We start from the raw sequence: 27,653 nt of genomic DNA, 5'->3' as shown, positions 1-27,653 counted from the left end.
CAAGGATTACAGATTCAGCAATCCTGGTGCGGACGGACAACACCACCGCAATGCATTACGTCAACAAGCAGGGAGGCACAAGATCGCCACTGCTTTCACAGGAGGCCCAAATACTGTGGGAATGGGCGATAGCGCAGAACATCACACTCGTAGCAGAACACCTTCCAGGAGTATGCAACACGAAGGCGGATACGCTAAGCCGCCTGAGAGCAGTCTCGCACGAGTGGGAATTGGAGGACGCAGTGATCAAGGACATCTTCTCCCGTTGGGGGACCCCAGCGATCGACCTGTTTGCAACACCGGGGAACAAGAAATGCCGGTGTTACGCAAGCAGGGAACACCATCGAGGGTCACTGGGGAATGCCCTTTCGATGTCCTGGTCAGGCGCGTTTGTTTACGCCTTTCCGCCATTTCCCCTAATTCCTCGAGTCCTCAAGAAACTCAAGATGGACAGGTGCAGGATGATACTAATAGCGCCTGCCTGGGCTCGCCAGTTTTGGTACACGGAGTTGCTTCTCCTATCAGAGACACCACCCATTCATCTGCAACCCAAACTGACACTTCTGTCTATGTACAACGGCCAAGTTCTTCACCCGAACCCGAGCTCGCTTCAGTTGGCGGCTTGGCTCCTGAATACAGAGAGTTTAAGGATTTAAACATCCCGGAAGAATGCAGGACCATCTTGGCACAGGCACGAGCCCCTAGCACTAATAAGACATATAGAGCGAAATGGAAGAGGTTCCATTTGTGGTGTCAGAGGGAAAAAGTACATCCTTTCTCGTCAGCTCCGCATCAACTCTTACCATATATTCTTTCATTGGCACAAGCAGGTCTGGCTCATGCTTCTATCAAGGTCCACTTGGCAGCTATTTCCAGGTATAGGAGAACGAGATCGGGTCCCTCTCTATTATCAGCGAGAGTAATCAAACAATTCCTGAAAGGACTGTTTAGAGTTTTCCCGCCAGTTAGGCCCCCACCTCCGGTGTGGCACTTGAATGTGGTCCTGGCTCAGCTAATGAGACCGCCATTTGAGCCAGTGCATAAAGCGGACCTGAAGTTCCTATCATGGAAAGTGGCGCTTCTTTTGGCACTCACCTCTGCAAGGAGAGTAGGAGAGCTTCAGGCTTTAACCATCAAAGAACCCTTCTTACAGTTCAAGAATGATACAGTTATCCTGCGGATGAACCCCAAGTTCATTCCGAAGGTACCGACAGACTTTCATCTTAACGAGCCAGTGGTTTTGAAATCTTTTTTTCCTCGGCCTTCAACCCAGGCTGAGAGGACACTTCATTCTCTGGACGTTCAGAGATGTTTGAAATTTTATCTACAACGCACAGCTGGATTTCGAAAAACACCCCAACTGTTTGTGGCTTTCGGAGCCCCAAGGAAGGGATTTCCTTTGTCAAAACAAGGGATATCTAGATGGATAACTAGTGCGATCCGGTTCTGCCACCAGGCGGCAGGCAAACCTTTACAAGGACAGGTGAAGGCACATTCCACAAGGTCGGTCTCAGCATCAGCGGCACTGTTTGCTGGAGTATCCATAAAGGACATTTGCAGAGCAGCCACCTGGAGCAGTACGCACTCCTTCACGAGACATTACTGCCTGGAGGCGGCTGCAAAGGAGGATTCGGCGGTAGGACAGGCAGTCCTGAGAAATCTCTTCCAATAAGAGGTGAGCTTTCCTCTCTTCCCTCCTCCTGTTTTTTCAAACATTTCGTTTATTATACTTTGTTACTGCTTTATAGTTGTTATAATCTGTGAGGTCATTGGCTGATAATGATTCTATACTGTGCACGAAATGTTTGAGGTATGCTAACTGCTATCTACTCTGATACAAGCAATGGGAATCTATGAAAGTTCCAATACTGGAGTAAGAAACAAGTTACTTACCTGTAACTTTAGTTCTCCAGTATTGGTAACTTTCATAGATTCCCATGCGCCCACCCGCCTCCCCTGGGAAAGCTCACTTTAGGGCTAGGTGATTATGTGGCAAAGCAACGGCTACGAAAATCTGAGGCTCTGAGCTTTCTCAGGAAGGTTCTACAGGGTGAGGCTGATCTGATTGGTTGCTAAGGGGACTTTGGGTCTTTTTACATAATGACAGCAATAGGCTGCAAAAGATAATGAGGCCTAGGCCTAATTTTTTACCTTTTTTTTTACACCTATTAGGGTGTATTTACCTAGGTATATATATATATATATATTATTACCGAGGCTCCCATTCCGACGACGGGGAATGATACAAGCAATGGGAATCTATGAAAGTTACCAATACTGGAGAACTAAAGTTACAGGTAAGTAACTTGTTTCCTCCCTGTGCCAATGGCTGGTGTTTGACAGCGCCCCACTTGCAGCCCAGGACAGCGCTGCTGAGGGCAGGCGCCGTAGTGTGGTTGGTGAGCAGGCCAGCCGATCCGGGAAGATTCCCGTGTGCCTCACGGGCCCCACAGCAGGGCGGCCGGGCAGGGCTCAGTGCCAGTAAGCAGGCAGTAGGGCCACGGGCTTGCGAGGGTGTCTTTTCAAGCCCCGTTACCTCCACTGATGGCCGCAAGCACTTCCGTCCGGGGCCCCGATCGGACCACGCCGATGGTGTAGGGCGAGTCGGGCAGGCCACCTACTCGAGCCCGGGGCTTCGCTTCGTCCAGAAGGCCGCTGTGGGTTCCAGTGTCGCAGCGCTCGTGCGCTGCGGGTCGGATGGACAGACACCGCTCCGCTACTGTCAGTGCCCCCCCGGGGGTCTCCGGTAGCAAAATCAGGCGGGTTGCAATCTGGGGCAGCAGGATAATATGCGAGTGTTATGGGCTATGGACGGAGCTCAAGATCTACCCGTCCACCATCTCCGGCTCCAGGCCACGCCCCCCCAGGACAAATAGTTTAACCAGAGCTATGATGAGGACCAGCGCGGCACCATAAACACAGGGCCCAACAGCCAAAGTAGGCCGTGCATAGCAGTCCCCTCGCGTGCAAGTGTCTGTGGCCAGCAGCGGATTGAATATGGAGATGGCCAGTCCACTCAACAAGTAGCTACACTAAATCCCTTGTCACCTGAAGTAGGGAAAGGTCTAATGCCTCCTGCAACCACACTGCTGATGCCTTCCCCCAGCCTGCAGCTCCAGAGGACAAGTAGCAAGACGCGTCTCCCACCACAGCAACGAGAAGCCGGCCGCCATCTGAGAGCCGCTTTGCTGCTTGTGCAACCTGCACCCTGTCGTGGGCAGAGGCACCAGTAATCCTCCGCTTTCGCCGGCACCCCCACCGCTAGATATCCTCGGGGGTGGGGGGGGGGGTGGGTGGGGGGGGGGGGGTCACACCATCAGCCAGCACACCCCCAGGTGCCTGCAACAGCACGCAGGCCGCGACCCCCATCAAGGCTCACACTCGCCGCCCCAGCTACCGCAGCCAGCACCGTGAGCGTCGCTATCCCCACGGGCACTCCAGACTCCAGCGCCGGGGCCAGGAAATGCCAGGTAGGCCGCTGCACCTCACACCGCTCCATCAGAGGCACAGTATTCGCACCACACCAGTGCAAGTCTTTTCAGGAATCTAGTCCCATTGGCGGTCCCCGCCGCTCCACAGTCCTGCTCCACTAGGGTGCAGCCATCTTGCCGTGCGCCCTCTAGCACCCCCCCCCCTCCCCCCGCCCCCTCCCGGAAAAGAGTAATTCGAACAAAAACAAAGTGCAAACATCCGGACCCAACACTAGATGGCAGGCAATGCATAGCATATGACTCTACAGCTCTTCATGCCAAGAACAGATGCATACTGGGTAGGTAGCATTTTCCTTTAATCTGGAGCTATTAAACAATTTCAAAATCTATTGCATCTCCCTGTCATTCTCATTCATTCTGTCAGTTTTTTCACATCTGATCACATTGAACTCATCCATGATCACTCAAACTCTCCAGATCTTGACTCTTTTACTTTCATACTTGAAGAAAATTCAACGACTCATGTCACCTTCTAACATCTGCAGTCCATGTATTTTTCTATCAAGATTAGACTTTGACAACACTGTCCTTGTGGTATCCCTCAAACCGCTGAAGACTTTCCTACATGTGTCAGCCATACTTGTATCATCAACCAATGAATTCGATCATTTCACACCAATCCTCCCTGATTTGCAGTACCTCCTTATTGAAGAGAGAGCCAAGTTTAAATTGCCATCCTGCTAACTCTCCTCCCTACCTCTCCAGCCTGCTCAAGTTATCAGACGGCACCAGAACTCTGAGAAGCAAAAAAATAACCTTGTTCTGTAGCCGCCTAGCTTCAAAACTGCTCCTAATCAACACCAGTCCTCCTTAGGAGGCACCTTCCTTCTATGCATCTCTACCTGTGAATGTGAGAACCAAACCCACAGTACTGTTCAATCAATCAATCAAGGCATTTATAGAGCGCACTACTTACCCGGAGGGTCTCAAGGCGCTTGGGGGGCGGGGTGGGGGGGGGGGGGGGGTGCCGCCTCTGCTCGAACAGCCAGGTCTTGAGTTTCTTCCTGAAGGAGAGGTGGTCTTGGGTCAGGCGAAGGTCGGTCGGGAGGGTGTTCCAGGTCTTGGCTGCCAGGTAGGAGAAGGACCTTCCTCCTGTTGTCGCTCTCCGGATGTGGGGGACGGCGGCGAGGGCGTGGTTGGTCGATCGGAGGTGGCGTTTGGGAGCGTAGAAGTTGAGGCGGTTGTTGAGGTAGCTCGGGCCTTGGTCGTGTAGTGCTTTGTGTGCGTGGGTGAGGAGACGGAAGGTGATTCTCTTGTTGACGGGGAGCCAGTGCAGGTCTCTCAGATGTCCGGAGATGTGGCTGCTCCGGGGGATGTCGAGGATGAGTCTGGCTGAGGCGTTCTGGATCCGCTGGAGTCTCTTCTGGAGCTTGGCGGTGGTTCCGGCGTAGAGGGCGTTGCCGTAGTCCAGTCGGCTGGTGAGGGCCTGGGTGACCGTCTTCCTGGTCTCGGTGGGGATCCACCGGAAGATCTTCCGTAGCATGCACAGGATGTTAAAACAGGACGCGGAGACGGCGTTGACTTGTCTGGTCATGGAGAGGGAGGAGTCCAGGATGAAGCCCAGGTTGCGTGCGTGGTCTGTCGGTTTGGGTGCGGTGCCCAGGGCGGGGGGCCACCAGGAGTCATCCCAGGCGGAGGGCGAGGAGCCCAGGATGAGGACTTCCGTCTTGTCTGAGTTCAGTTTCAGGCGGCTGGTCGTCATCCACTCGGCTACGTCTTTCATCCCTTCGTGGAGGTTGGTTCTGGCGGCGGCGGGGTCGTTGGTCAGGGAGAGGATCAGCTGGGTGTCGTCGGCGTAGGAGATGATGTTGAGGTTGTGTTGGCGTGCGATGGCCGCAAGGGGGCTCATGTAGACTTTGAAGAGGGTGGGGCTGAGCGAGGAGCCCTGAGGAACGCCGCAGATGACTTCCGTGGCTGCAGATCTGAACGGTGGTAGGCGGACTCTCTGTGTCCTTCCAGCGAGGAAGGAGATGATCCACTCCAGTGCCTTATCCTGGATTCCGATGTTGCTGAGGTGCTGCACTAGGGTGCGGTGGCAGACAGTGTCGAACGCCGCGGAGAGGTCTAGGAGGATGAGGGCCGCTGTTTCACCGTTGTCCAGCAGGGCTCGGATGTCATCGGTGGCAGCGATGAGGGCGGTCTCGGTGCTGTGGTTGGCTCGGAAGCCAGACTGTGAGGGGTCGAGGGATCCATTCGTCTTGAGGAAGGCGGCCAGCTGCTTGTTGACGGTCTTCTCGATGACTTTGGCTGGGAACGGGAGGAGCGAGATGGGGCGGTAATTCTTGAGTTCGGTGGGGTCCGCTGTTGGTTTCTTTAGCAGAGCGCTGAGTTCGGCGTGCTTCCAGCTCTCAGGGAAGGTGGCGGTGTCGAAGGAGGAGTTGATGATGTCCCGCAGGTGGGGTGCGATGACAGCGTCGGCCTTGTTGAAGACGTGGTGGGGGCACGGGTCGGTCGGGGATCCGGAGTGGATAGAGTTCATCGTGCAGATGGTGTCTTCTGTGTTGATCTGGGTCCAGGCGCTGAGGGTGGTGGTGGGGGGCGTTGGTGCGGTCGTTGGGAGCGTTGTTTGTGGGCTGAAGCTGTTGTGTATGTCCGCGATCTTGTTGTGGAAGTAGGAGGCGAGGGAGTTGCAGAGGTCTTGCGACGGGGTGATGTCGTTGTTTCAGCGTTTGGGTTGGAGAGCTCTTTCACGATGTTGAAAAGTTCCTTGCAGTTGTGTGCGTTGTTGTCCAGCCAGTCCTTGAATGCTGTTTTCTTGGTGGCGCGGATCAGTTGATGGTGCTTCCGGGTGGCGAGCTTGAGGGTGGTCATGTTGTCTGGTGTTGGCTCCCTTCTCCAGGCTTTCTCGAGGGCTCGGCAGTTCTTCTTGGAGCTCTTGAGTTCGTCGGTGAACCATGGGGCCTTCTTGCTGCCGGGTCTGCTAGGCGGGGTCCTCAGTGGGGCGAGGTCGTCTGCGCAGTTGCTGATCCACTTTGTGAGGTTGTCGGTGGCCTGGCTGGGGTTCGCTGAGCTGGCGGGAGGGTGCTGGCTCAGGGAAGCGGCGAGCTGGTCTGCTGTGATCTTGTTCCAGTTTCTTCGAGCAACCTGTTGCTGGTGGTGGTGGATCGTGGATCTTCTGAAAGTGAAGTGGACACAGCTGTGGTCCGTCCAGTGGAGTCCGGTGGCGTGGCTGAAGACGATGTCCTTGCTGGATCAGAAGACAGCGTCGAGTGTGTGTCCGGCGAGGTGGGTGGGGGTGGCCATCAGCTGCTTGAGTCAGAGGTTGGCGAGGTTGTCAAGCAGGGTGGTGGTGTTGCGATCGTTGTTGTTCTCCAGGTGGAAGTTGATGTCCCCCAGGAGGATGTAGTCAGCGGATGGGAAGGCGTGCGGGCTGATGAAGTCGGCGATGTCTTCGCTGAATTGTGTCCGTGGTCCCGGGGGTCGGTAGATGAGGGTGCCTCTGAGGGTGGTTCTGGGGTCCGTGTGGATCTGGAAGTGCAGGTGTTCGGCGGTTCTCAGGGTGTCGTCGGTGTTGGTCGTGATGCGGATGGTGTCCCTGTAGATGATGGCGATGCCTCCTCCCGTCTGGTTGCCTCGGTCTCTTCGGGTGATCTTGTAGCCCTCTGGTATGGCGATGGCGATGTCGGGCGCTGAGGAGTCGTTCATCCAGGTTTCCGTGAGGAAGGCGACGTCAGGATCTGTGGTGTCGAGGAGGTTCCAGTGTTCGATGATGTGTCTGTGGACGGAGCGGGTGTTGAGTAGGATGCACTTGAGGTGGTTGCTGCTGGTGATCGGCTTGGCGGGTGCTGGTGCGGGGCAGGTCCGGATGCAGGAGAACTTGCAGGCGTGACACCTGAAGGGTCCGTGGTTTCGTCTCGGGGTGGCTCGGTAGCATCCCGGGATTCGGGCGGTGTTGAGTGCGTTGAGGGTGGTGGCGTCGTACGTCCGGCGGGTGGGCTTGGGTCCTCGGGGGGCCAGGGGTCCTGGCACTGGGCGCGGTCCAGGCGCGGACGGGCGCAGACGGGCTTACCTTTGGCGCACCTTCGGCGCTCAATCGGTGCTCCCGCTGCGCGCATCCGGTGCGCGGTCGCTCAGGGGGCGTCATAAGAAGGGGGACGGGAGGGCGGGTCTGCTGGGCTGGGCGAGCGGCTGGGCCAATGGGCCGGTGGTGGGCGGGGCCGCAGGGGGCCAGCGGCGGGAAAAAGTGGCGAGCGGGCGGCTCTGCTGTGGCTGGGCCGCTCGGGGGTGTGCTGGGGGGCGACGGAGTCGGTGGCGGCAGGCAGGAACAGCAGGCGAGGGAGCAAGGATCAGCAGGCGAGCAGGTGAGGGAGCAAGGGGGTGACCCGGCCTCGAGAGGCACAGTGGTCACTGTTCTTTCACAAACAACTGCTAGAACACCTGTTTAGACTATAATTTACTCTTTAAGTCTAATATGATATATCACTTTCTTGTTTGCTTTGCACGTTGGTGTGGGCTATCCTCCTCCTTTGACTCCTCCCATCCTCTCCCTTTCCTGAATTTCCTTCTTTTCTACCCCCGACATTTGCCATTTCCCACTACCTCTTCTGCATTTTCTCCCTGATATTGTCCTTCCATCTTCCCCTCTATCTAATTTTGCCGCCTACCTCTACCGGTACCTCTTGTTCTGGGTCATGTTCCCTTCCCCATTCCCTCCTCTGCATCACATGTCCATAAAAAACGCAAGTTATCTCACTTGCCTTTCACCAGTTCCTCACTCTCAACCGCTGCTAGATGCAGCTGGGGGACATGGTGTATTTGGTGACCTGGCATAGTCCGTACCAGTGACCTCTGCTCCATGCTCTCACATGTCTGTCCTGCTTTTAGTTATTAGCCCCAGGAGCTGACCCACCTAGCCACGTCAACTATGTTAAAAATGTCTGTTTTCTCCACCCTTCCTGACCACATTATTACAAGGCATATTGACTCTGGATCCAAGGCATTTCAAGGGAGTTAAGGCACCTATGTTAGCTTGCTGAAACACCACATAGGCAGGCTTCAGAAGGCTGTATGATTACATAATATAATGACCCTTTTACACCCATTTACCTGATATTTTCGGCCCTTGTGATATTAGACTGCAAAGCAGTGCATTTAAGTGCAACATGTGCTCAGTGCTAACAATTGAATTCAAAGACTACTTTGAAAATGTTCATGTGGCATAGCCTGTTGCAGTTGCCTTGTAGCAGATGATTAGTGGATCAGAGCCTCTGTGCTTCTAAGGAGATACAGCCATCACAAAGGTCTACAAATCACACTGAAACACCTTGTCCACTTGTGTTGCATCAATCTTCTGTTTGTCTTTTCTCTTCCTGTGCAGGCCCCCCACAAGTGATCACACCTCCTGAGGAGTCCATCTCCGCATCTCGTGGGGAGACTGTGCGTTTTACCTGCGTGGCTGTTGGAGTCCCTACACCCATCATAACTTGGAGACTGAACTGGGGCCACATTCCCACCACCAGCAGGTAAGCATTACCTGAAACTCATCCAACAAGAGGTGGATAGGTTAAAATGTTTTGTTGATCATGCTTACTCACCAAAGTTTCTTATTGCTGTACACTGAGTTACGTAGGAATGAATGCTAAATTCTGGATTTGATAGTAAACTCTTTAGTGCCCTGTGGAGCTGCTGGTTGTCTGAATTCATTTGGATTGAAGGAGGGAATGGATTCTAAAGGAGTGCCGGTTCTGCAAGCAATGCACTATCGCCTAGCTTAACTCTGTAGAAGCAAATTATACGCCACAAGCAAGTGGCAGAAGAGCATGGAAGCATACTTCAGGAATATGTTGAAAACGTAAATCTGAAAAACTTTGTCACTTGAAGGCGAGAAGCTTCTGCTTATTGGGAGATGACTTATGGTCCTAGGGTTCAGCAAAATTGGCTGGTTTGTTGATAAAAAATATTCCAAAAGCTCGGGTATGCCTTTTTCTTGAATTCAAGGATGTAATAGACAGCACAGAGCACGCCGTCAACGCGTGGGGTGCAGACCTGTAAAGGGACCTCTCCCCCGAGCAATGGCAATACTGTTGCAATCAAATTAAGCGCCTCTCCCCTAACTATCGCCTGCAACTCCTTTTTTTTAATATATACACACTCTACTCCTACATCGCTACACAAAATGGGCCTGACGGATAGTGACGGAGGCGCGCGTTGCGCTGCCCGTGGTGCATACTTTGCACACCTGGCCTGGTTGTGTCCCACAGTGTCCTCTTTCTGGCTGGAGATGTACACTGGAATTAGCGATATCACACTTGAGCGCATTGTCCTTGATCCCCCTACTGTGCCGCCTGGGTCATGTTAAACACATTTCTGACGCTAATCGTAAACTGACTGCGATGCTCCTGGTGCTTGCCAAGCGCCGGGTGGTCATTCGCTGGGGTCGCAAACCGGAACCCCAGGTCAGACGCTGGTTGGACGATGCAGCCCACTGTCAGACACTCTTGGGTGAATTCTGGGCCTTGCTGCCAGTAGTAAGCAGCCCCCAGTCATATGAGACCCTCTCATTCTCTATCTACACCTTTGGCCACCCGGGATGAGCCTACAACAGATTCCCCTAATACTGATGCCCATATTGCCAACGATGGTCCCATAGACTCCAGCCTCAATTCCTGACAAACCACCTGCACCCCTCTCTAAGGCAACAATCACAGCCCCAAAGCCGATGTGTAGCACCGTGACACTTTCTGATTGACAATCACCCTGTAGTGTTGATTCCATTTGTAAGTGCAACCGTTATAATGCTATTTGATGGAGTGATAACCTGTAACATGATGTAATTTTTCAATAAAAGTTTTGAAAACAAAAAAAAATGATCGAATAGACAAAATCATTCATCTCAAATGTTACGGGGTAAAGAAATTGTTAAAGTCTGCTTTCCCTTAATGAAAAGATACAGGATGGGTGAAGAAACTAAGAAAAGTCTGAATAGACTAGGACATCCAGATGCCATAGATGCCATTCCATGTTGGTAGGAGGTGGCTATTAGCCAAGAGACTAGGGCAAATGTGAACTTCCTGAGGAATAAGTCGGACTAACTTGAGAAAATTCCCTGTCCACCAGTGAACACCATTTAAAATTGAGCACGCATTAGACTGAGAAATGTTTCACTAATGTGTCAGCTGGAAATAAGCAGAAGTCATAACAGTTACAAGGCAATTGATTGTGAATGACCAGTAAGCACTGGAACAACTCAGCTCAGAGCTCTGCTCTGAAACACAAGGTTTAGTGAGCATGTCGGAATATGTTGGATGGCTGATGGTGCTTAAGGCCATTGAAAGATCTAAGATGATCAAGGCCATTCACCTCTATTCTCATGTTATTCAACAGCAAGAGAATACCACACTCAGCCCTCATTCCCAGCCTTAAAACCACTTTAAGTGGGTATAGTTTAATGTTGCATCTTTTGGTACAGTGCTGCAGGTGAACCCTAGTATATTGTTCCAGGACAGTGGTTGGATTTTGGACGACATCTATGGTATGTAATGGTTTAATCTGGTTCCAGTGTTTGATTCTTCTGGAGTGCCATAATTACTGCAGCTGTGAAGGGACATATACTCATAACTGGGAATTGTTCACTAATGGCCTAATAAGGTGATCAAAAATCCAAGCAAGGGTGGGAGCAGCTAGAGCTGCTGCCTGTGGCACAGAGGTGTTCAAACTCCGTTATAGGACAGTTAGTTACATTTGGCTCCACTAAATCTGATGGAAGATAACATGTGGTATTATGATGTTTTCTTGGTATCTGTTCTAATTTTATACACTTTAGCCTGTAAGAAATTTGCCAAACTCTTATGAAATGTACAGTTGATAAAAATGGATTAAGACAAATACTTCGGAGTCTAACATTGTAGGGGCTCAGTGGTGTTCATGTCATTGCTTTTAGTAGTCTTGGGGGACAAGCCTGTTACAATTTGGCTTTTCTCTGTTCAAAGTAAATGTACAGGATTTGCTGTTGGACAGTCCTAGATTTGGTTGAGCCGTTAATCTAGACATGAGAAATGCATAAATTAAGCATTTATGCAGATATCAAGAGTATTATAGTCTTGCAAGGAATTAGAAGAACTTAGTGTCTGAATTTGCACTAAGTTGCTAAATTAGAACAGTTCCAAAAACTGATCAAGTTTAGACATTTGACATGAAGGATGGCATGAACCACTTAGTGAAAAAGATTCCCAAGATTATCTTGGAGAAGGGGTGAATCTTTGGTTCAACAGGTTGGAGTAGGTGGCCTGTTGATGATACAACTACTTGCTGACACCTTCTGTTTTTCACAATACTACCTATTGTTCTGTATTTTCTTTGCACAATTTTGTGCTTCCCCTTGTTTCTTCAAATTGTTCCTTGTAGCCTGTGCGACTGTTCTTTCATGGCACCCTGAAAGTAATGAGTGCATAGGTTGAGAAATATAATGAAAGGAAAATGGTTGAATAGGTACAGTGCACATCTTTGAATAAAGAAGGCAATGTTGTAGGTTGAGTGGAGAAATGAGTATGGCAAGGAGGGAGCAGAGCATGAGTGATAAGTGTGGGGGCATGTAGTCCGATATTTTGAAGAGAAAGAAGGTTATAGGGCTTGGGGAAGGCAGAGGTCTGTAAAGCAAGAGGGCAGGAGTTTGTGGACCATGGTATTGGGTAAACGGCAGATCTTTGAGGAGTTAAGCTAGAGGGTTTTGAGATGTGAGTAATGAAGGGAAGCTCATCTTTTGGTTCAAGGTTGGTTGATGGTTTATTGAGGAGGAAATGAGAAAGAAAGTGGCCTGATGGGCAGGGCACTGCAAGGCATTGAGGAACAATGCACAATGTGTGGGGGTGGGCAGGTTGTAGGCCTACATTGCAGAATTAGGACTTAACCGCATCGCTGCAGCAGTTATTTTCGCGCTACGCAGCTTTTTTCTAAAAGCCGCGTTAGATGACGAGCTCAGCTCGTCATCCGCACACGCCCCCCCGTGGCTGATGACGAGCTGTGCTCGTCATCAGCATCGAAGGGGTTAAAGCCAAGTGTACAATACTTTAGATATTGGTGCAGTGTGGTGGGTAGCTACTTGAGCCTATGGCTTTGTTCACTCCGTGTAGAGCGAGCATAGTATTGATGAAGGCTCTTTGCTATCCAAATATGCATTTTAATAAAGCTATGCTATTGACGTAGGTGCCAGTTATCCTACACCTTGAATGTTCTCATTAGAAAGCCCTGGATTTTTATCCAGCCGCTCTTTGTATTTTAGGACTTGGAGGTTTAAGAAAATTAGAAATCTTTAAATCAAAAGTGCTGTTGTCTAATACAATAGAACTAGTAAAGGGGACTCATTTGCCAATTGTGAGTTGTGCATCATGTGGGGGTGAATTCAAAACAACATGAAGAATGAAGTATCACCTGTACAGTTTTTTCTAAGCAATTCTCTTATCTTGTGTGCTTCCCTTCCGTCTCACATCTCCAGAGTGTCTATGACGAGCGAGAATGGTCACGGGACTCTTGTCATTCGTGATGTAAAGGAGGCAGATCAAGGTGCCTACACCTGTGAGGCCATTAACACAAAAGGCATGATCTTTGGAATCCCTGATGGTGTGCTGATCTTGAAGCCAAACCGGGGTAAGTCTGAGGTGCATACATATATTTGCTGGGTCTATAAAAGTCTACATCTTCTATTTCTTAATGCTGCTGCCACAATTTCATTTGGCTTTGTAAGGATCTGGATTGCTCGCTTTGGGTGTACTTGGCCTCAGCCTTGAAATTAACTGTAGTTGAGCATTCATGAAGATAAACATCCCATACCCAGAAAGTAACATTGGGTTTCTTTAAGGCATATTGGGCTAACCTTAGGTAGCTCAGCAGAAGTGCACCAATTTCATTCACCCAATACATGTGAGGGTATAAATAGCATTTCAAAATTAAATAATTAAAGTTAAATGAAATAAAATTCACAGAGCTGTTGATTTAAAAGAACGCACTTTAATGATTTAAGTAGTACAGTCCTAATCCATGATCCAATCCAATGAAAGGTTGGAGCGTTATTAATGACCAATACATTTGCATTTTATTTTTGCATTGAAAACACCATCTGTCTGAATCTCAGTACCTCAGTGACTTTTGTGATATTCTAAATAAACCTACAGGAATTTTACGCCGAGCCACAGACCTCCTGTATATTTCTGGATCTGGAACGCCAGGTCTTCAGTCCTTGTCTGCCAGAGATCAGGGTGACCTCTTCCAGTAGCCATATTGATGCAGACCCTGGGTAGCAAAGTGCCTTCCAGAAAAGGCTCTAAAGAATAGGAGGAAAAAGCTGTAGGGCAAAAATACTCCTAGTGGCAAGGTTTAGGCTCTGGATGTAGAGTGGCCACCTGAGGAAAAGGAGATTGCTGGAGTGAAAAAGTGGAAATAAGAACACCAAAAAGCAGAAAAATGGTAGCATAGAGTCTAAGAAGAAATGACCCAATCACTGGAGAAGCAGGAGTGCGACCACTGCGACTGGAGAACTCTAAGCATTGTGACGCAATAAGTAACCATTGTTTTGCTCCTTAAATAGGGGGAAAAAACAAAGTGCTCAATAGGCCTTTTTAAATTGGGCAGTTCCTGTCAAACCTTGTTGAAGAGGGGCCATTTTAGATTGGGAAGTGTTAAATCTTCCCAGAAGCATGGGTGAAAACGGCCCAGGAAGAGGAAGCACTAAGGGGGGAACTTTGTTTTCCAAACATGGCCCCAGGGAAAGGACCGCTGGATTGGATGGCAGCACCAGCAGTCCGGCCACCGTGCTGTGAGTTTTATATAAGGAGGCGGTGGCCCTGCACGCGGCTAGCATTCACTGCTAGGGCTGGTGAGAAAGCGGCACAGCATAACCACTGTGGCAGTGGGCCATTTGTTTTTATTATTGAAGCAAGCAGTGGTCATCAGCACTTGTAGCAAAATGTTCTGTCCACTTGAAGCAGAGTTTTGAAAACATCTTTTGGAAATCAAAGGGCATGGATTCCAGAGAAAGACAGATTTGTCAATCACCAGTCTTAAAAACCAAGGCCAAAACCTCAGTTCCTACTAGACCTTCTTCTTTTACTGGGACCATCCCCTCCCCCTTTGCCCACCCTTCTTCCTCCGCCTTAATGGGTGTAGACCAACAGAAGTGACTTCTCCTGAATAAGTCCTGAGACCCCTCTTACTGTAGAATGCAAAAGGCCAGCTCTCCTGTCCCTTCTTATGGCTCTTAAAGCAGGGATTCAAGGAAGAGCTGAATTCAATCACTCCACATTTTTCTCTCAAGGAGATCAATAATTCCTGCACTTAGGTGTCTTTTCTTCTCTGTTCTAAGAAGCATCCTGAATCTGCAGTTAATGGGCAGGTGCTTCTTTATAGTATTAACCCGGCTTGATTGGTGACTGCCATTAAGCCTATCACTAGAAAGTTCTCACTCTGTTCTTTATGTCTCTTCCTGCTGTTTCTGGCAGAAGACCACCCATAAAGCACTATTTCAAGATTATGAAAGGGAGGCTCTAGCAGCTCAGGCGATTGGGCTACCTAGGCCAGCCTTGAGCTTGCCAATTCAAATCAGGCACCACCCTTTACCGATCAGAGGAAAACCCTGTAAAACTGGGCATCTCCTTGTGGTCTCCCTTGGCAATGAGATGGCAGTGTGTCTGTGGGTTGGCCTGCCTTCAGATTCCATTTCACACAGCATCATGCCTTTAACATGGAGAATTAAAATGACAAGAGGCCTTGCTGGATTGCCTGCTTTTGTGTTGAAAGGTAGCCCCAAAACTCATCTTCACAACAACCTGATGAGTATAGTGGTCCTGTTTCCGATCTGTGTTAGTACACTCAATTACATTCCCTAAACTTGCTGATTGTGAGCTTGCAGCAGAACCCTTTTAGTCAGAAGGACCATTGTCTTATCAACAGATCACCATTAACTGAAGGGCATCAGATCTTTTGGTCGAAACTTGTAGCACAGGTACATCTAATCTGATTTTAAGGGGTTTGGTATTTTTAGTTCACGATGCTGCAATGAATTTTTCTAGGTATGATTTTGTGACATATGTGCTAAACATCTAAGTTTACCAATGAACTACATTTCAATGTTTAGTTAAGCGTTGTCGGCCATTTAACAGAAATGGGTGTTTTAAATATAAGCCTGACTTTAACAGTTGATATGCTGCCACTTGGTAGGCAGTAAGTAGCACTTTGTTCTCTGTTAGTACAGACATGTAAATCGGCAGATCTTGCCTGTGTCAGCTTCTTAAAATTATGCAACTGGGACTTCACAGGCTTCAGTGCACATACTCCAGTAGACTTATTGAGCTTTCGAGCCAGGCGTAAGCATGTCAGAGCAGTCTAATGTGAACTATTAACACTGCAGTTGGTCTTCTGTGGCACAGAGCAACTTGTCCACTTTCCTTCCATGTTTTTAAAGTCCCACATGTGGAACATTGGGCATTTGTTCCACTTGTGCTGTTTTACTGTGCCTAAACAGAAGATCTGCCAATTGTTGTTTGCCACTGTGTTGTCTTTTAGAGTACACACTTGGAGAGGTGTTTAGCAGTTAGTTGACAGAAGTACAAACCACCAGCAATTTGGTTGCATAAAAATGAAATCCAGAAGAAGACTCAAATGCAATTTTTCCTTCAGGCTTGCTTTGTAAAACTGGACAAGCTTACTCGATTACTGTCTTTACATCCAGTGGTTGCCCTAGAATTGTGCCTACCAAGGTGGAGGTCTCATGAGCAAGTGTTCGTTAATTTCCCTCAATTACTTGTTCTCCTTGGCCTGTTATAAATGCTATTTTCCTCCTGTAACAAGACCAGTTCAGTAGCGAGATCACTGCAGTTATTAGACTCAAGGGTCCTCTGACACCTCAGTAACTAGTCTACCTTAATAGGCCTGTAAGAGTGACCACCATGTCAGAATTAGTCGGGTTCACCAGGAAGTACTCAAGGGGTTCCTGCTGATCCTAATGTGTGTAAAACTGTGCCATGCAGTAAACATTTAACGAGATAAGGCTTAGATCGATGAGAATTATTAAGGACATATTGTAACATATGATAAAAAAAATTGTATTCACAGTTTTAAATTGCTATATCCTTTCTTGCCCAGAACTACAGCATGATTTGAGTCTGCCACCCAAGTGTCAAACCTCACACTTCCATCTAATACCTCGGTTTGTTTGCATTAACAATAAGAAAGACGTTCTGCATAATAATGTGAACAGTCCTATTATGTGATAAAGTACACCTCTTACTCAATATATGGAGTGCCATAGATGAAAAGTCATACTCTGACTACTTTCACACACACCTCTTGTGTTGGCCCCTTTGTCCCCTCGGAAATCTGGGCCCTTTGTAGTTTTGGTGGTGTACATTTTTTTCAAAGGAATTACCACATACTTTGGATACATTTTTCAATTGGTTTACTTGCAAACATTTGTGGTTGGCGGCCTATATCTTCCATTATTTTTAAAGCACACTCAGTAAAGAGTCATGAAGAGGATGAAATTAGTCTGTGCTTGTGAAACAACTTTGACCTTCTGTTTTGATAGATGCTGTTTTGATAGATGCAGAAAGTTAAAGTGCCACCTCCTGAGATCATAGCACCATCCTTATTATTTACTTGGACTTGTGCATTCAACTAAATTGTCATTTCTTTGTCTAACTGGTCCACTGGCAAACCGAATGCTCATACCTATTAAACCTTGAGAAAAATATGCAGGTGTTTGTTAGTTGTTATTCATCAAATGCAAAGTTTCTTTGCCATTTCACTCTATATAGGATATATTGTTCTCGAATGTTTGTTCTTGTCATAATATTAACAATTCTATTTTAAAGATGTTTGGGGAAACAATATGTCGACTGAGAAAACATTTTTTGGTGCTCAGATGTAGTTCTTAGGTGGCCCATACCTTATGTGAAAGCCTTCGGCAGCCGAGGCCCATAAACTAGCAGTGAGTTGCCTGCGAGATTTGTAACCCATACCTAACCTACAAGATCCAAAATGCAAAATATTGTTGCCATAAAGTAAGGCCTGGCTCAGTGTTGGTTATATTACTGGACAGAATTGTCAAACAGTGCTTTGTTGAACAACAAAGCGCGGATCACAGGAAATGTATGGGACAAACATGAGGGACTCCCTGAAACCATTCCAGGATTTTCTTTCTGGTGAATATACGATGTTATTGCGGTGTTCACACCGCGATACCTTTACAACGCAGGCATTACAATGCAAGTCGTTACGACTTGCATTGGACTTACGAATAGTATGATTTACTATTCCAACTCCAGCCTACGTTACAGTAGGGAAGGTGTTGAAATAGTGAATCATACTATTCTTTAGCTTAGAGCGTCATCCAGCGCAAGTCATTGTAATGACTTGCGTTGTAATGCCCGCGTTGTAAAGGTATTGCGGTGTGAACACCGCAATGTAACCAATGTTTCCCCCTTCTCGCGCTTAAAGACTGCACTTCTGACGTCTGGGGAAGGAGACTGCTTCATGTTGCACCAGTGTACCCACATGAGGAAAGTTCTGTGATAACATTTTATTTACTTTCTGTTCTGATACTTTCTCCTGTAACCAGGGCCCTGTCCTGATGGGCAGTTTCACGTTCCGGTTAGCTCCAAGTGCATCCCTTGCTTCTGCTTCGGGGTCACCAGAGTCTGCCAAAACACTGGTCGCTATAGGAACCAGATCCGCCTTCGGTTTGATGTCCCAGACGACTTCAAGGGTAAGTGTTGTTCAGGTTCAGGGGAGGCCATTCACCATGGATGCAAGAAATGAGCTGGTCACATTGTGCCCAATGCTGCCTGTGGTATAGCTGAAGTTTATTAGCGGAGCAATGGTTCTGGTGAAGCAGTACATTTATTTTCGGTGGATACAGTCAAGACCACTGGCTTATTATGCATTGCAGCATTGTTTAGTTACATGTAAGGATAGATATGAGATTTGTATAGAATTTAGATTGTATGTGGAAGCTGATCCAGATTGTCAGCCAGTAAAGATGGGAGACAAATTAGAGCAGCCAGTAGGGGCTTTCAGTAGTGTTGACCTGGAATCAACAAGATAAGTGATGGTTGCATTGGCCAATAGACTGAAAGATGTATAGAATTTTGGAAGCATTTTTGCTCACTGATGTACACCAACCAACAGATGAATGCACAAATACTTTTTGGGTACTGATGAGAGTATTTGTTATCTTGCGCTGTTTGTTCTTTTTTAGGCTAAAAAAGTTTTGAAAATTAAAAGAAAAATTCGGAACTTCTGGCACTGAAGTGGGGTTGTCTTGTTATTGTTGTTAATATTACTTTTGCTTTTATTTACTGCAGTTATGATACTCCGAGCTGAATGCCTTGTTGCTGAAGGGCTTCATCTGTTGTTTTGGCAATCTTTGTAACTCCTATCATATCTCCTCTGTGGATAGGAAATGTACAATATATTTTTTTTCATTCTTGTTATTCTTTAAAGGTGCAGCTTTTGCTGAATTTCCCTTCACTGTTACTAACTTCTGTTTAGGAACGAGTCTTTGGGTTTCATGGTTCTGAACTACTGGAGGGAGGCAACTAAGATTATCTAATGAGTCCATGTTACCAAGGATGAAATGCTCAAGTCCTGGTCTTTTCTTTTACAAATTATTGCTTTCAGGTGTAGTTTATTTAGATGAGTTGTAGTGACCAGGACAAAGCATTAGGATGTCAATTGGATTCTCAAGACAGCAGCATGACGTGCCTGGTGACATGGAGTCATCTGGTAACTTTAGTGGCAACCCCATCAATTCCTTGTAGTTCTGATTTGTTAAAAGTCCTGGTGAGGCCAGTTTTCTTTGTATATTTAAAAAGAAAAAAACTTCCAACTGCATACAGCAAGGCCTACCCTACAGGCCTTCCCTCTTGGTTTACATAGCTTCAGGTTCTCTCTTCTGAAAGTCTAAAATGCATCCGATCGGGGGAATGGATCGTGAAACAACCCATTATAAGTTTGGTTATTTTTATTTATAAATATAGTATATAGTGACATGCAACCCAAGTTTCAAGTCACAATCTTTTGCAAGGGGTATGTAGTTTATGGGTTTTGCCATATGTGATGGGAGCAGTCAATCATGTATTTTGTTCTTTTAAAGAGTCATGGTTGCATGGTTTTTCTTCTAGCTGAACGTGCACACTCCCTAGATTTTCTTTTTAAATCTGAAGTTTTTGTTATACGCTTGTTTTCTTACTGCTCAATTCTGTGTCTGTTTTTAAAGTTATTATGTTTGAAATTGCTTCATTCATTCCCCAAGCATTATAGTTTGCGTTTGTTTTGCATTCTTAATTCATGATTTTTCAGGACTGGGGTGCTGGGTTTGTATTCCCAGCGTTTTTTGATAATAGATGATGGTAGTTTAGAGGGGATACTATTATGATTGGTTTCTAGTTGAAAGGGAGACCCCTGAGGAGTCCCGGGGCAGTCATTCAGTTGCTGCTCCTTACTTAGGCCCTTTTCCATCTTAGCGCTACTGGGTTGTTGCTGCCCTCAGGGGGACCACAAGCCCCAGAATCCCCTGCGCCAGATCTCCAGCTGCTGCTGCTTCAGAGGGGGAGGCGTCACCACCGCGCTATTTAGCGCTGCCTCTCCCCCCGCAGCGCAGGATGCTCCTTTGCCTGCCTTCCCTTCTTCTTTGCCACTCCTGCCTCGGCCGGACAGGAGTCCCGGGGTCATCATTCAGTTGCTGCTCCTTACTTAAGCGGTTTTCCATCTTAGCGCTACTGGGTTGTTGCGCCCTCAGGGGGACCACAAGCCCCAGAAGCCCCTGCGCCAGATCTCCAGCTGCTGCTGCTTCAGAGGGGGAGGCGTCACCACCGCGCTATTTAGCCCTGTCTCTTCCCCCCGCAGCGCGGGACGCACGCGGGCAGCGCCTGGGCGAGGCCTGGGCCAAGGGCGGGCCCATCCTTGCCCGGCATCGCCTGGAAGAGGCTGGGCCGGGCCACCCCTCTGTCATCTCCATATAAGGTACTGTGCCATATTCCCAGTAACTGATAACACGGTAAAGTCCAGCTCGTGTAACTTTGTCTTGGGACATTCGGCACAGTGGACTATTGGCTTGTGCAGACTTCGCCGCCCAAACGCACATCACTTAGACTGTATTTGGTTCTCCTTTCATTTTTGATTTCTTTGTTGGAATCTTGTAAATACAAAACTGATGGGTAAAAGGAAGGTTATGGAAGGGTTTGGGGGAGGCACTAATAGCGGTGTGGGGAACGCTAGGGGGAAGAAGGAGAGGAAAATAGTCAAACATGCAGCCAGCAACTGTGTAATGGATAGAATAGATTCCATTATAGATAGCTGTAAGGATATTCTCACTGCAGAACCGCCTATTTCTTGCCCCCAGGTCCCCCTTGTCATCAAGCCTACTGCCCTGCCCAAACATGGTGGTACTAATAAACTTGTTACCGCACCAATTTTTAGGAGATCGATCAGGAAAGGAGCCAAGTGTATTCCCTCGGAAAGCTCCATAGGGTATGAAACTACTTCTAATTCAGTTACAAAACCCCCTGAGACTGTCAATCTCATTGATAATACACCTTCAGACACAGCGGTCAAGTACACAAACATGTTTGCTGCCTTGGCCGATTTATCTGGTACAATAATAGTTGACGAAAATGTATCTACTCCATCTAGTAATTCTCAGGGGGCTTGTAGTTGTCACCAATAAATCGAAGAACTAAAATATGTAGTCGACAGTTTAAAATCTGAAATGGAGCAAATGAGGCGCTTAGTCATAGAACTTTCTTCTGCTGTCCAGCTGAGGGCTACAAATGAATTGGTAAAAGGTCTAAGAGGTAGCGCACCTCACATAGCACAGCACAGCACACTGTCTGTCCCTCTAGTAAACACTTGGTGGGTTCTTTGAATATGACAGAGGATAGAGAAATAGGGGAGTCTCTAACCGCCAGTTACACCTTATCCTATCCTGGCACAGTATCTAAGTTAGCCCAAAAAATTCCCAAAATAAGACCCAATCCTTCCATAAACCCCATATCAGTTGATGGCTTGTATGAAGTGCCACTTTAAGCATCCTCTAGCCTTCACCCCCAAGTAACAAGGGGAGGGATAAATATACAGACTAAGGCCCTTACCCGAAAGGCCATACAGTCTATATGGTCAATGTTCCTAAACTTAAACCCACCTCCACACAGGAATCCTAGGAGTCCTTAGTAAACAAAAGTATCCATTGGATCCGGAAAGTACAAGGGTGTCGCTCACTAATCAGTGAGGACATAGTGGGGGCTATAAGATCCTTATTAAAGGGAGGGTTGACTGACTATATAGAGCTCACATTGACCAGTACCACCCTAGCAGAAAACTTATTGGCCCTAGAATTTCGTACTTGTTCGCCCGATTTCTCCCGAATCCAGATGAGGTAATCTCCAGTGACCGAGGTTGTAGTAACACATCTACGGGAGGCCAGGAGGACACTGGGCGGGGAGTCTGAACTTGCTAACATAGATTGACTATCTAACGATAACTCTCATCAGATGACACCCTTAGTAATGGCTCCCAAGGGTGGCTTGTTTAGGAGTAAATTTTTAATTCCACCCTTTGAGCGAAAATAAGATTATCCCTGTGAGGGGCTTGGAGGATGCCCCCGGGGTTCTACGATTAAGTTACCACCTACCCCGGATTTAGAATTCCAGATATCATAGATATTACCCTGCCAGGCAGCTACCTAGCCCGGTGATCACGTACGCCCTCACCCCCTCGCTCTCCGTATTCTTTCATGGAATGTTGCCGGCCTCAAGAATAAACTGGACTTGCCCCACTGGAACACCTTTGTGGAAGACTATGACATCTGTCTTTTCTAGGAGACTTGGAGCCTGCAACCTTTATACAAATCCGGATACACAACTTTTTGTGTACCGGCTGAAGGAGCGGGTAAAGGGCGACCGTTTGGTGGGTTGATAGCTTGGGTCAGTATAGGTTTGAGCTGGAATATAAAGCAAACCATTCCATCTCTGAACATAATGAGGCTTACTATTGGCAAGGGACCGACTGATAGTGGAGATTTGGACATTTTTAACGTATACAACAGAGGGACCCCAGGGGGTAATCTATTACCAACACTTAGGTTGTTGGAATACGAGCTAGGTACTTGTCCCCCCCCATGCCAAACTGATTGTTGCAGGCGATTTTAACTGTTGTTTTGAACCGTTGAGTAGTGATGACATTCTGGACATTGAATCCGAGGACAACAATTGGGCGGTCCCCTCATTATACTTACCACCAATAAAAAAAGTGGTCCCAAGTGGTGATACAAATAAATGCACTGACTCTGGAACATGGCCTAAGGGCTCTCAATGGTAGAACTGCATCACATGGGAAGGGGGCATATATACTTTTAATAGACCAGCCTCTAAGTCCCGTATCGACTATGTGCTACTTGATATTCATCTCTGGGTTCATTCTCCTGACCTGAAGATATATTCTACCACTGATAGCGACCATAATCCACTGGGTGTGACATTGAAAGATCTATGGTCTAACAAGAGCACGCAAATATGGAAACATGCTCCTCTCATGACCACCAAAGACTTAATTCTTTCGAATTGTGGCAGATATCTGAAATGGTCTAAAATATCGGGTGATGAGGAAAAGATCTCTGGTATAGCAGAAATTCTAAACCAGAAGATCTTGGAAATACAGGCTGTTAATTTTGATCTGGCTAGCCTTGCAGTCGTACCCAGTTTATATAATGACACCATTGGGAAAATAAGTTCCTTTTTCATCGCCCCGCCACTTACACAGAAAATGATTCATAGAAATAAAACTAATAAGGTGGGCTCCTGGTACTCTAAAGCGTGTAGGGTCAAGAGGAAAGCTTTGTTGCAAGCCCTTAAAGGCAGAATTTCCGCAGAGATAAAAATGGCGAGGTCTGAATACAAATTGGCTATTAAGGAAGCCAAACGTACCTGGGAAGAAACATTCTGGTTAGATCTTAAGGATGCATGTAACACCAGAAACACAAATGCATTCTGGTCCCTGATTAATGGGGACCAAGGGGTATCACTGACCCCATTCCAAACTACATTACCAGTAAAGAATGGAGCACACACTTTGCCAAACTCTATTCCACACTGGGTGCAGGGCACCAAATCCTAGATGATCCTCAAGGATCAAACTGTATCACTATGGGGGAGCTGGACTATTTTTCCACAAAAGAAACTGAAGAGGCAATTGGGAGGATTACTCCGGGTAAGGCCCCCGGGCCTGATGGCCTCCCTAGGAACTTGATTCTTTTAGCCCCTAAAATCTGGGCAAAATTGTTTGCGTTACTTATGAACCACATCCTCAGGGGAGCAGCGGTCCTGGAAGGGGGCCGAGGTCGTTCCCATCTTTAAGAAGGGCTGTAGGGAGGACCCAGCCAACTACAGGCCTATTAGCCTGATGGATTTTATCCAAAAGGTGGTTGGCAGGGTCCTCCTTCAAAGAATCTTGGCCTGGGTCGATGAGGGGGATATCCTCTCGAAATTCCAGGCTGGTTTTAGAGCGAAGACAGGCACAGTGGATCAAGTTTTTAGACTCATTATGATCTGATGGAAAACCGTTCTAATTGGCAAAGGCAGTCTTTACTTCGCATTTATCGACCTACAGACTGCCTTTGACCTTGGCCCCAGAGACAAACTGTGGAAAACCCTGCATGATCTTGGTATTCACCCCAGATACTGAATTTTCTGACCAAGCTGCACATAGGTAATTTTGCCCGTATCAGATGGGGAACACAGGGTCAATGTACTGACCGGATCTACATCAACAGAGGGGTACGCCTGGGATGTGTAATGGCCCCAACTTTATTTTCACTATATATAAATGAGGTGGTCGCTTTTTTAGACAAAGAACCTGCTGATGCACCTTCCCTGGCTGGCGAAAAGATTCCAACTTTGCTTTTCGACGATGACACCCTCCTTATATCTAAGACTCCTGTAGGGCTCCAAAGATTACTAAATAGGTTTCAAATGTTTTGTTCATCTCATGATTTGACAATTAATACTTCCAAAACCAAGTTCATGGCTTGCAACCCGTGTAAATCATTTAGGTACAAGCTTACTCTGGATGAAGTAACATTAGAAAGAGTTCAGAACTTTGATTACTTGGGAATCAGGCTATCTGAAAGTATGCAATGGAAGCAACACTTGTCTAAAATGTTACTGAATCACAAACGAGTGGCAGGCGCCATTGCAAAGAAACATAGTTCATCAAGAACTAGACCAGTCATTGAGGAGCTTAGCGGGCATCCATGATGGCCACGTGAGCACAAAGCTCCAAGCACCCTCGCCGCTCCTCGCACTTTATCCTGAGTCTATCCTGATTTCTTGTGCAGCTTTTCGAAGATGAACCTCAGCTCAGTCCATAATTCTTCTCAGAATCGGAATCTGACATCGGCGGCCGAAGTTATGGCGCTTTGAACTTTTCTGGCCCACCTGGAGGCTGTGCCAGGGTCTTGGCCACTTGCGGATCCGGGACGGAGTTGAACAACGACGGCAGTGGGGCCTCCCTGGTGACCGCATCCCTACTTTCGGTTTCGTTCCCGGATCCCCGCATGGTCTGATTGAGAGACCGCTTCGCCCGGTTGGGGACCAGTCCAGCCCCCGCTTCCTCATTTCATCCCTTTTGGATCACATCGTGCCTTTTCTTGGTCCTACTAGCCAGCTTCTGTGGTCTCGTTGGCGCCCGGACTGTCGGCGGCCATTTTCACAAGGTCGTGTGGGCCCCTCCGGGGAACAGTTTCCAGTATGGCGGGCAGGGGAGATACCGAGAGGAGGAAGACAAAAACGTCTCTTCGTGGTGGACCGGTCCAGACGAACGTTATGGATCGGTACACCCAAGCTAAAGGCTCCCCTGGGCTTTCCAGCCGAACCCCGGAGGACGCCCGAGACGACTCTTCCGCTCCTGCCGAGTTGTCCCTGCAGGACATTATGGGCGCCATCACCGGCATGAGGGAAACCATCGGCCAGCAATACGAAGCTCTGGCTAGTAAAATTGACATGGTCGCTGTGGATGTCACCCTGATCCGGGCCGACCTGTCCAAAACTAATGAAAAGGTTAAGTCACTTGATTTGAAGACCTCCAGCCTCACGGCCGATGTGGTGGAACTCCAACCGGAACTTGGGAACTTGAAATTGGTGAATGACCAAATGTCCCATCGGCTGGAGGACTATGAAAACAGGGCAAGACTCAATAATATCCGCGTCATTGGGGTCCCGGAAAACCCAGAGTCTCACTCTGTGGATCTCCTGATCGAGGATCTGATCCTCACCCATCTTGCTCCCAATGGCTTGAGTAAATTCTTCGCGGTGGAGCGTGCACACAGAGGTCCGGGTGGACAACCCAAGCCGGGCGCCCCTCCGAGGCCTATTATTGCAAGACTTTTTCACTTTAGAGACCGTGATGCGATTTTGCAGGCATCGAGAGTGCATGGCCCAGTGAAATTTGAGAACTCCTCCATTAACTTTTTCCCGGACTTTACGCAACTTGTGCAAAGACAACGGATGGGTTTTCTGGGAGTGAAGCGACGTCTCCGGGACCTGGGCCTTAAGTATGCCATGCTCTTCCCTACCAGGCTTCGTGTGGAATATCAGGAACGGACCTACTTTTTCGATCGACCAGACAGTGTGAGCGACTGGTTGGATTCCCTGCCGGGCCGAGGCGATCGTACGGAGCACCCTGGCGGTGCCGAGGGTGGTGAGCCTACGCATAAGTGACTCTTCGGACCTTGTTCTCTGAACATTGGACTATGCTCAGCTGGGTACTATCTTTCTGTTTATGTTGCCCTGTAGTAGTCCACATTTGGGTGGTGGGTGGGAACGGGCCTCTTTCCTCCTCCGGGGTCTTTTTGTAGAATGGGGTTGTTAGGGCGACAGGCACACTGCATTTAGGGGTGGTTTCTTGTTCTGTTGCAGGGTTGCAGGGAGGGGGGTGTTGCAACGGGTTCCAGTTGGGATGTGGGGGGGTGTTTCTGTTTGTGTTTTTCTTGCACAAGGTGGCGTATTGGTTCTTTCTCTGATCCTGATGTCCTGCTCCTCATGGGGACCCCCATGTACTATGTTTGGGAATGGGGGGTAGTGGGCTGAAGATTATATCGTGGAATGTCAATGGTTTGGGTGATCGTATAAAACGGGGTGTTTTGCAATATTTACGACGTTTGTCCCCCGATGTGGTACTCTTGCAGGAGACGCACCTAGTTGGCAATGTGTGTCACGCGATGAATAGATGGGGTTACAGATTGGTTGCACATTCCGGATTCACCACTGGTTCTAGGGGCGTGGGTATTCTGATCCGGTCTTCCCTCCCTCTTGAGATCGATAATGTTACTCCTGATGACAGGGGGTGCTATATCGCCCTCACTGGTAGGTGGGAGGGTAAGACTCTTTCTTTAGTCTCTGTTTATGTGCCCCCAGGCCTCTACTTTTTCTGATGTGGGTCGGTTGCTGCTGGGACTCCCTGATGGTCTCCTCCTTGTGGGTGGGGACTTCAATTCGGTACTTTCCGATGACATGGATCGTTACCCCTCAGGGGCCTTCCCGCGTCTCAATCGTGGTTAGGTGGGTTCTTGGACACCTTTGGTCTGGTGGATGCCTGGAGGCTAATGCATCCGACGCTACGTCACTACACCTTTCATTCTGGTGCTCACGGGAGTCTCTCCAGACTAGACTACTTTCTAATGCCCGCTGTCCAGTCCTCATACATCTGGAAAATCAGCCACTTGGCCAGGGGTATCTCAGATCACTCTCCTGTTTTGCTTCTCTTTGAAGTGGGTTTACATACTGCGGGACGGGTCGCCCCTATCAACCCTTGGCCCCTGCGTTACCCTAAGACTCGCGCCAGCCTCACAAAGTCACTTCATCACTACTTCCTGGAGAATGAGGGGTCTGTCTCGTCCTCGGTGTCCCTATGGGAAGCCTTTAAAGCTGTTATTCGCGGACACGCCCTATTGTTAATAGCAGAGTCCAAGAAAGCGAGGGACGGGGAGGTCGAGAGTCTGGAGGCCGAAATATTGGGCTTAGAAGACGACCTGGACACAGGTGTTACCCGGGATAGACTCCACGCCCTTAGTTTGAAACAGTTTGATTACAAATCTCTTGTGACAGAGGCTGCCAAATCGATGTATAGAGAGCAACAAGGTAGAGTGTATGACTTTGGTGACAAGGAGGGTAAGCTGATTGCCTG

At 48.2% G+C, this 27,653-nt stretch overlaps 1 protein-coding gene across 19 annotated transcripts in view; it reads left to right on the top strand.

The window, feature by feature from the left end:
- The window catches only part of HSPG2 (heparan sulfate proteoglycan 2), a 936,289-nt gene that overhangs the window by 338,830 nt on the left and 569,806 nt on the right, over positions 1 to 27,653 (top strand). For all 19 annotated transcript variants that reach the window (XM_086921606.1, XM_086921602.1, XM_086921600.1 and 16 more), the window contains 3 exons: positions 8,809 to 8,953; positions 12,922 to 13,073; positions 18,037 to 18,183. In XM_086921606.1, coding sequence (XP_086777732.1) covers positions 8,809 to 8,953; positions 12,922 to 13,073; positions 18,037 to 18,183 — 444 coding nt within the window. The remainder of the gene's footprint in view (positions 1 to 8,808; positions 8,954 to 12,921; positions 13,074 to 18,036; positions 18,184 to 27,653) is intronic.

The sequence above is a fragment of the Lissotriton vulgaris genome, chromosome 5 (genome assembly GCF_964263255.1).
Source record: "Lissotriton vulgaris chromosome 5, aLisVul1.2, whole genome shotgun sequence".
Lineage (NCBI taxonomy): Eukaryota > Metazoa > Chordata > Amphibia > Caudata > Salamandridae > Lissotriton > Lissotriton vulgaris.
The sequence above is the reverse complement of the archived record's forward strand: the minus strand, read 5'-3'. Positions and strand labels throughout refer to the sequence as shown.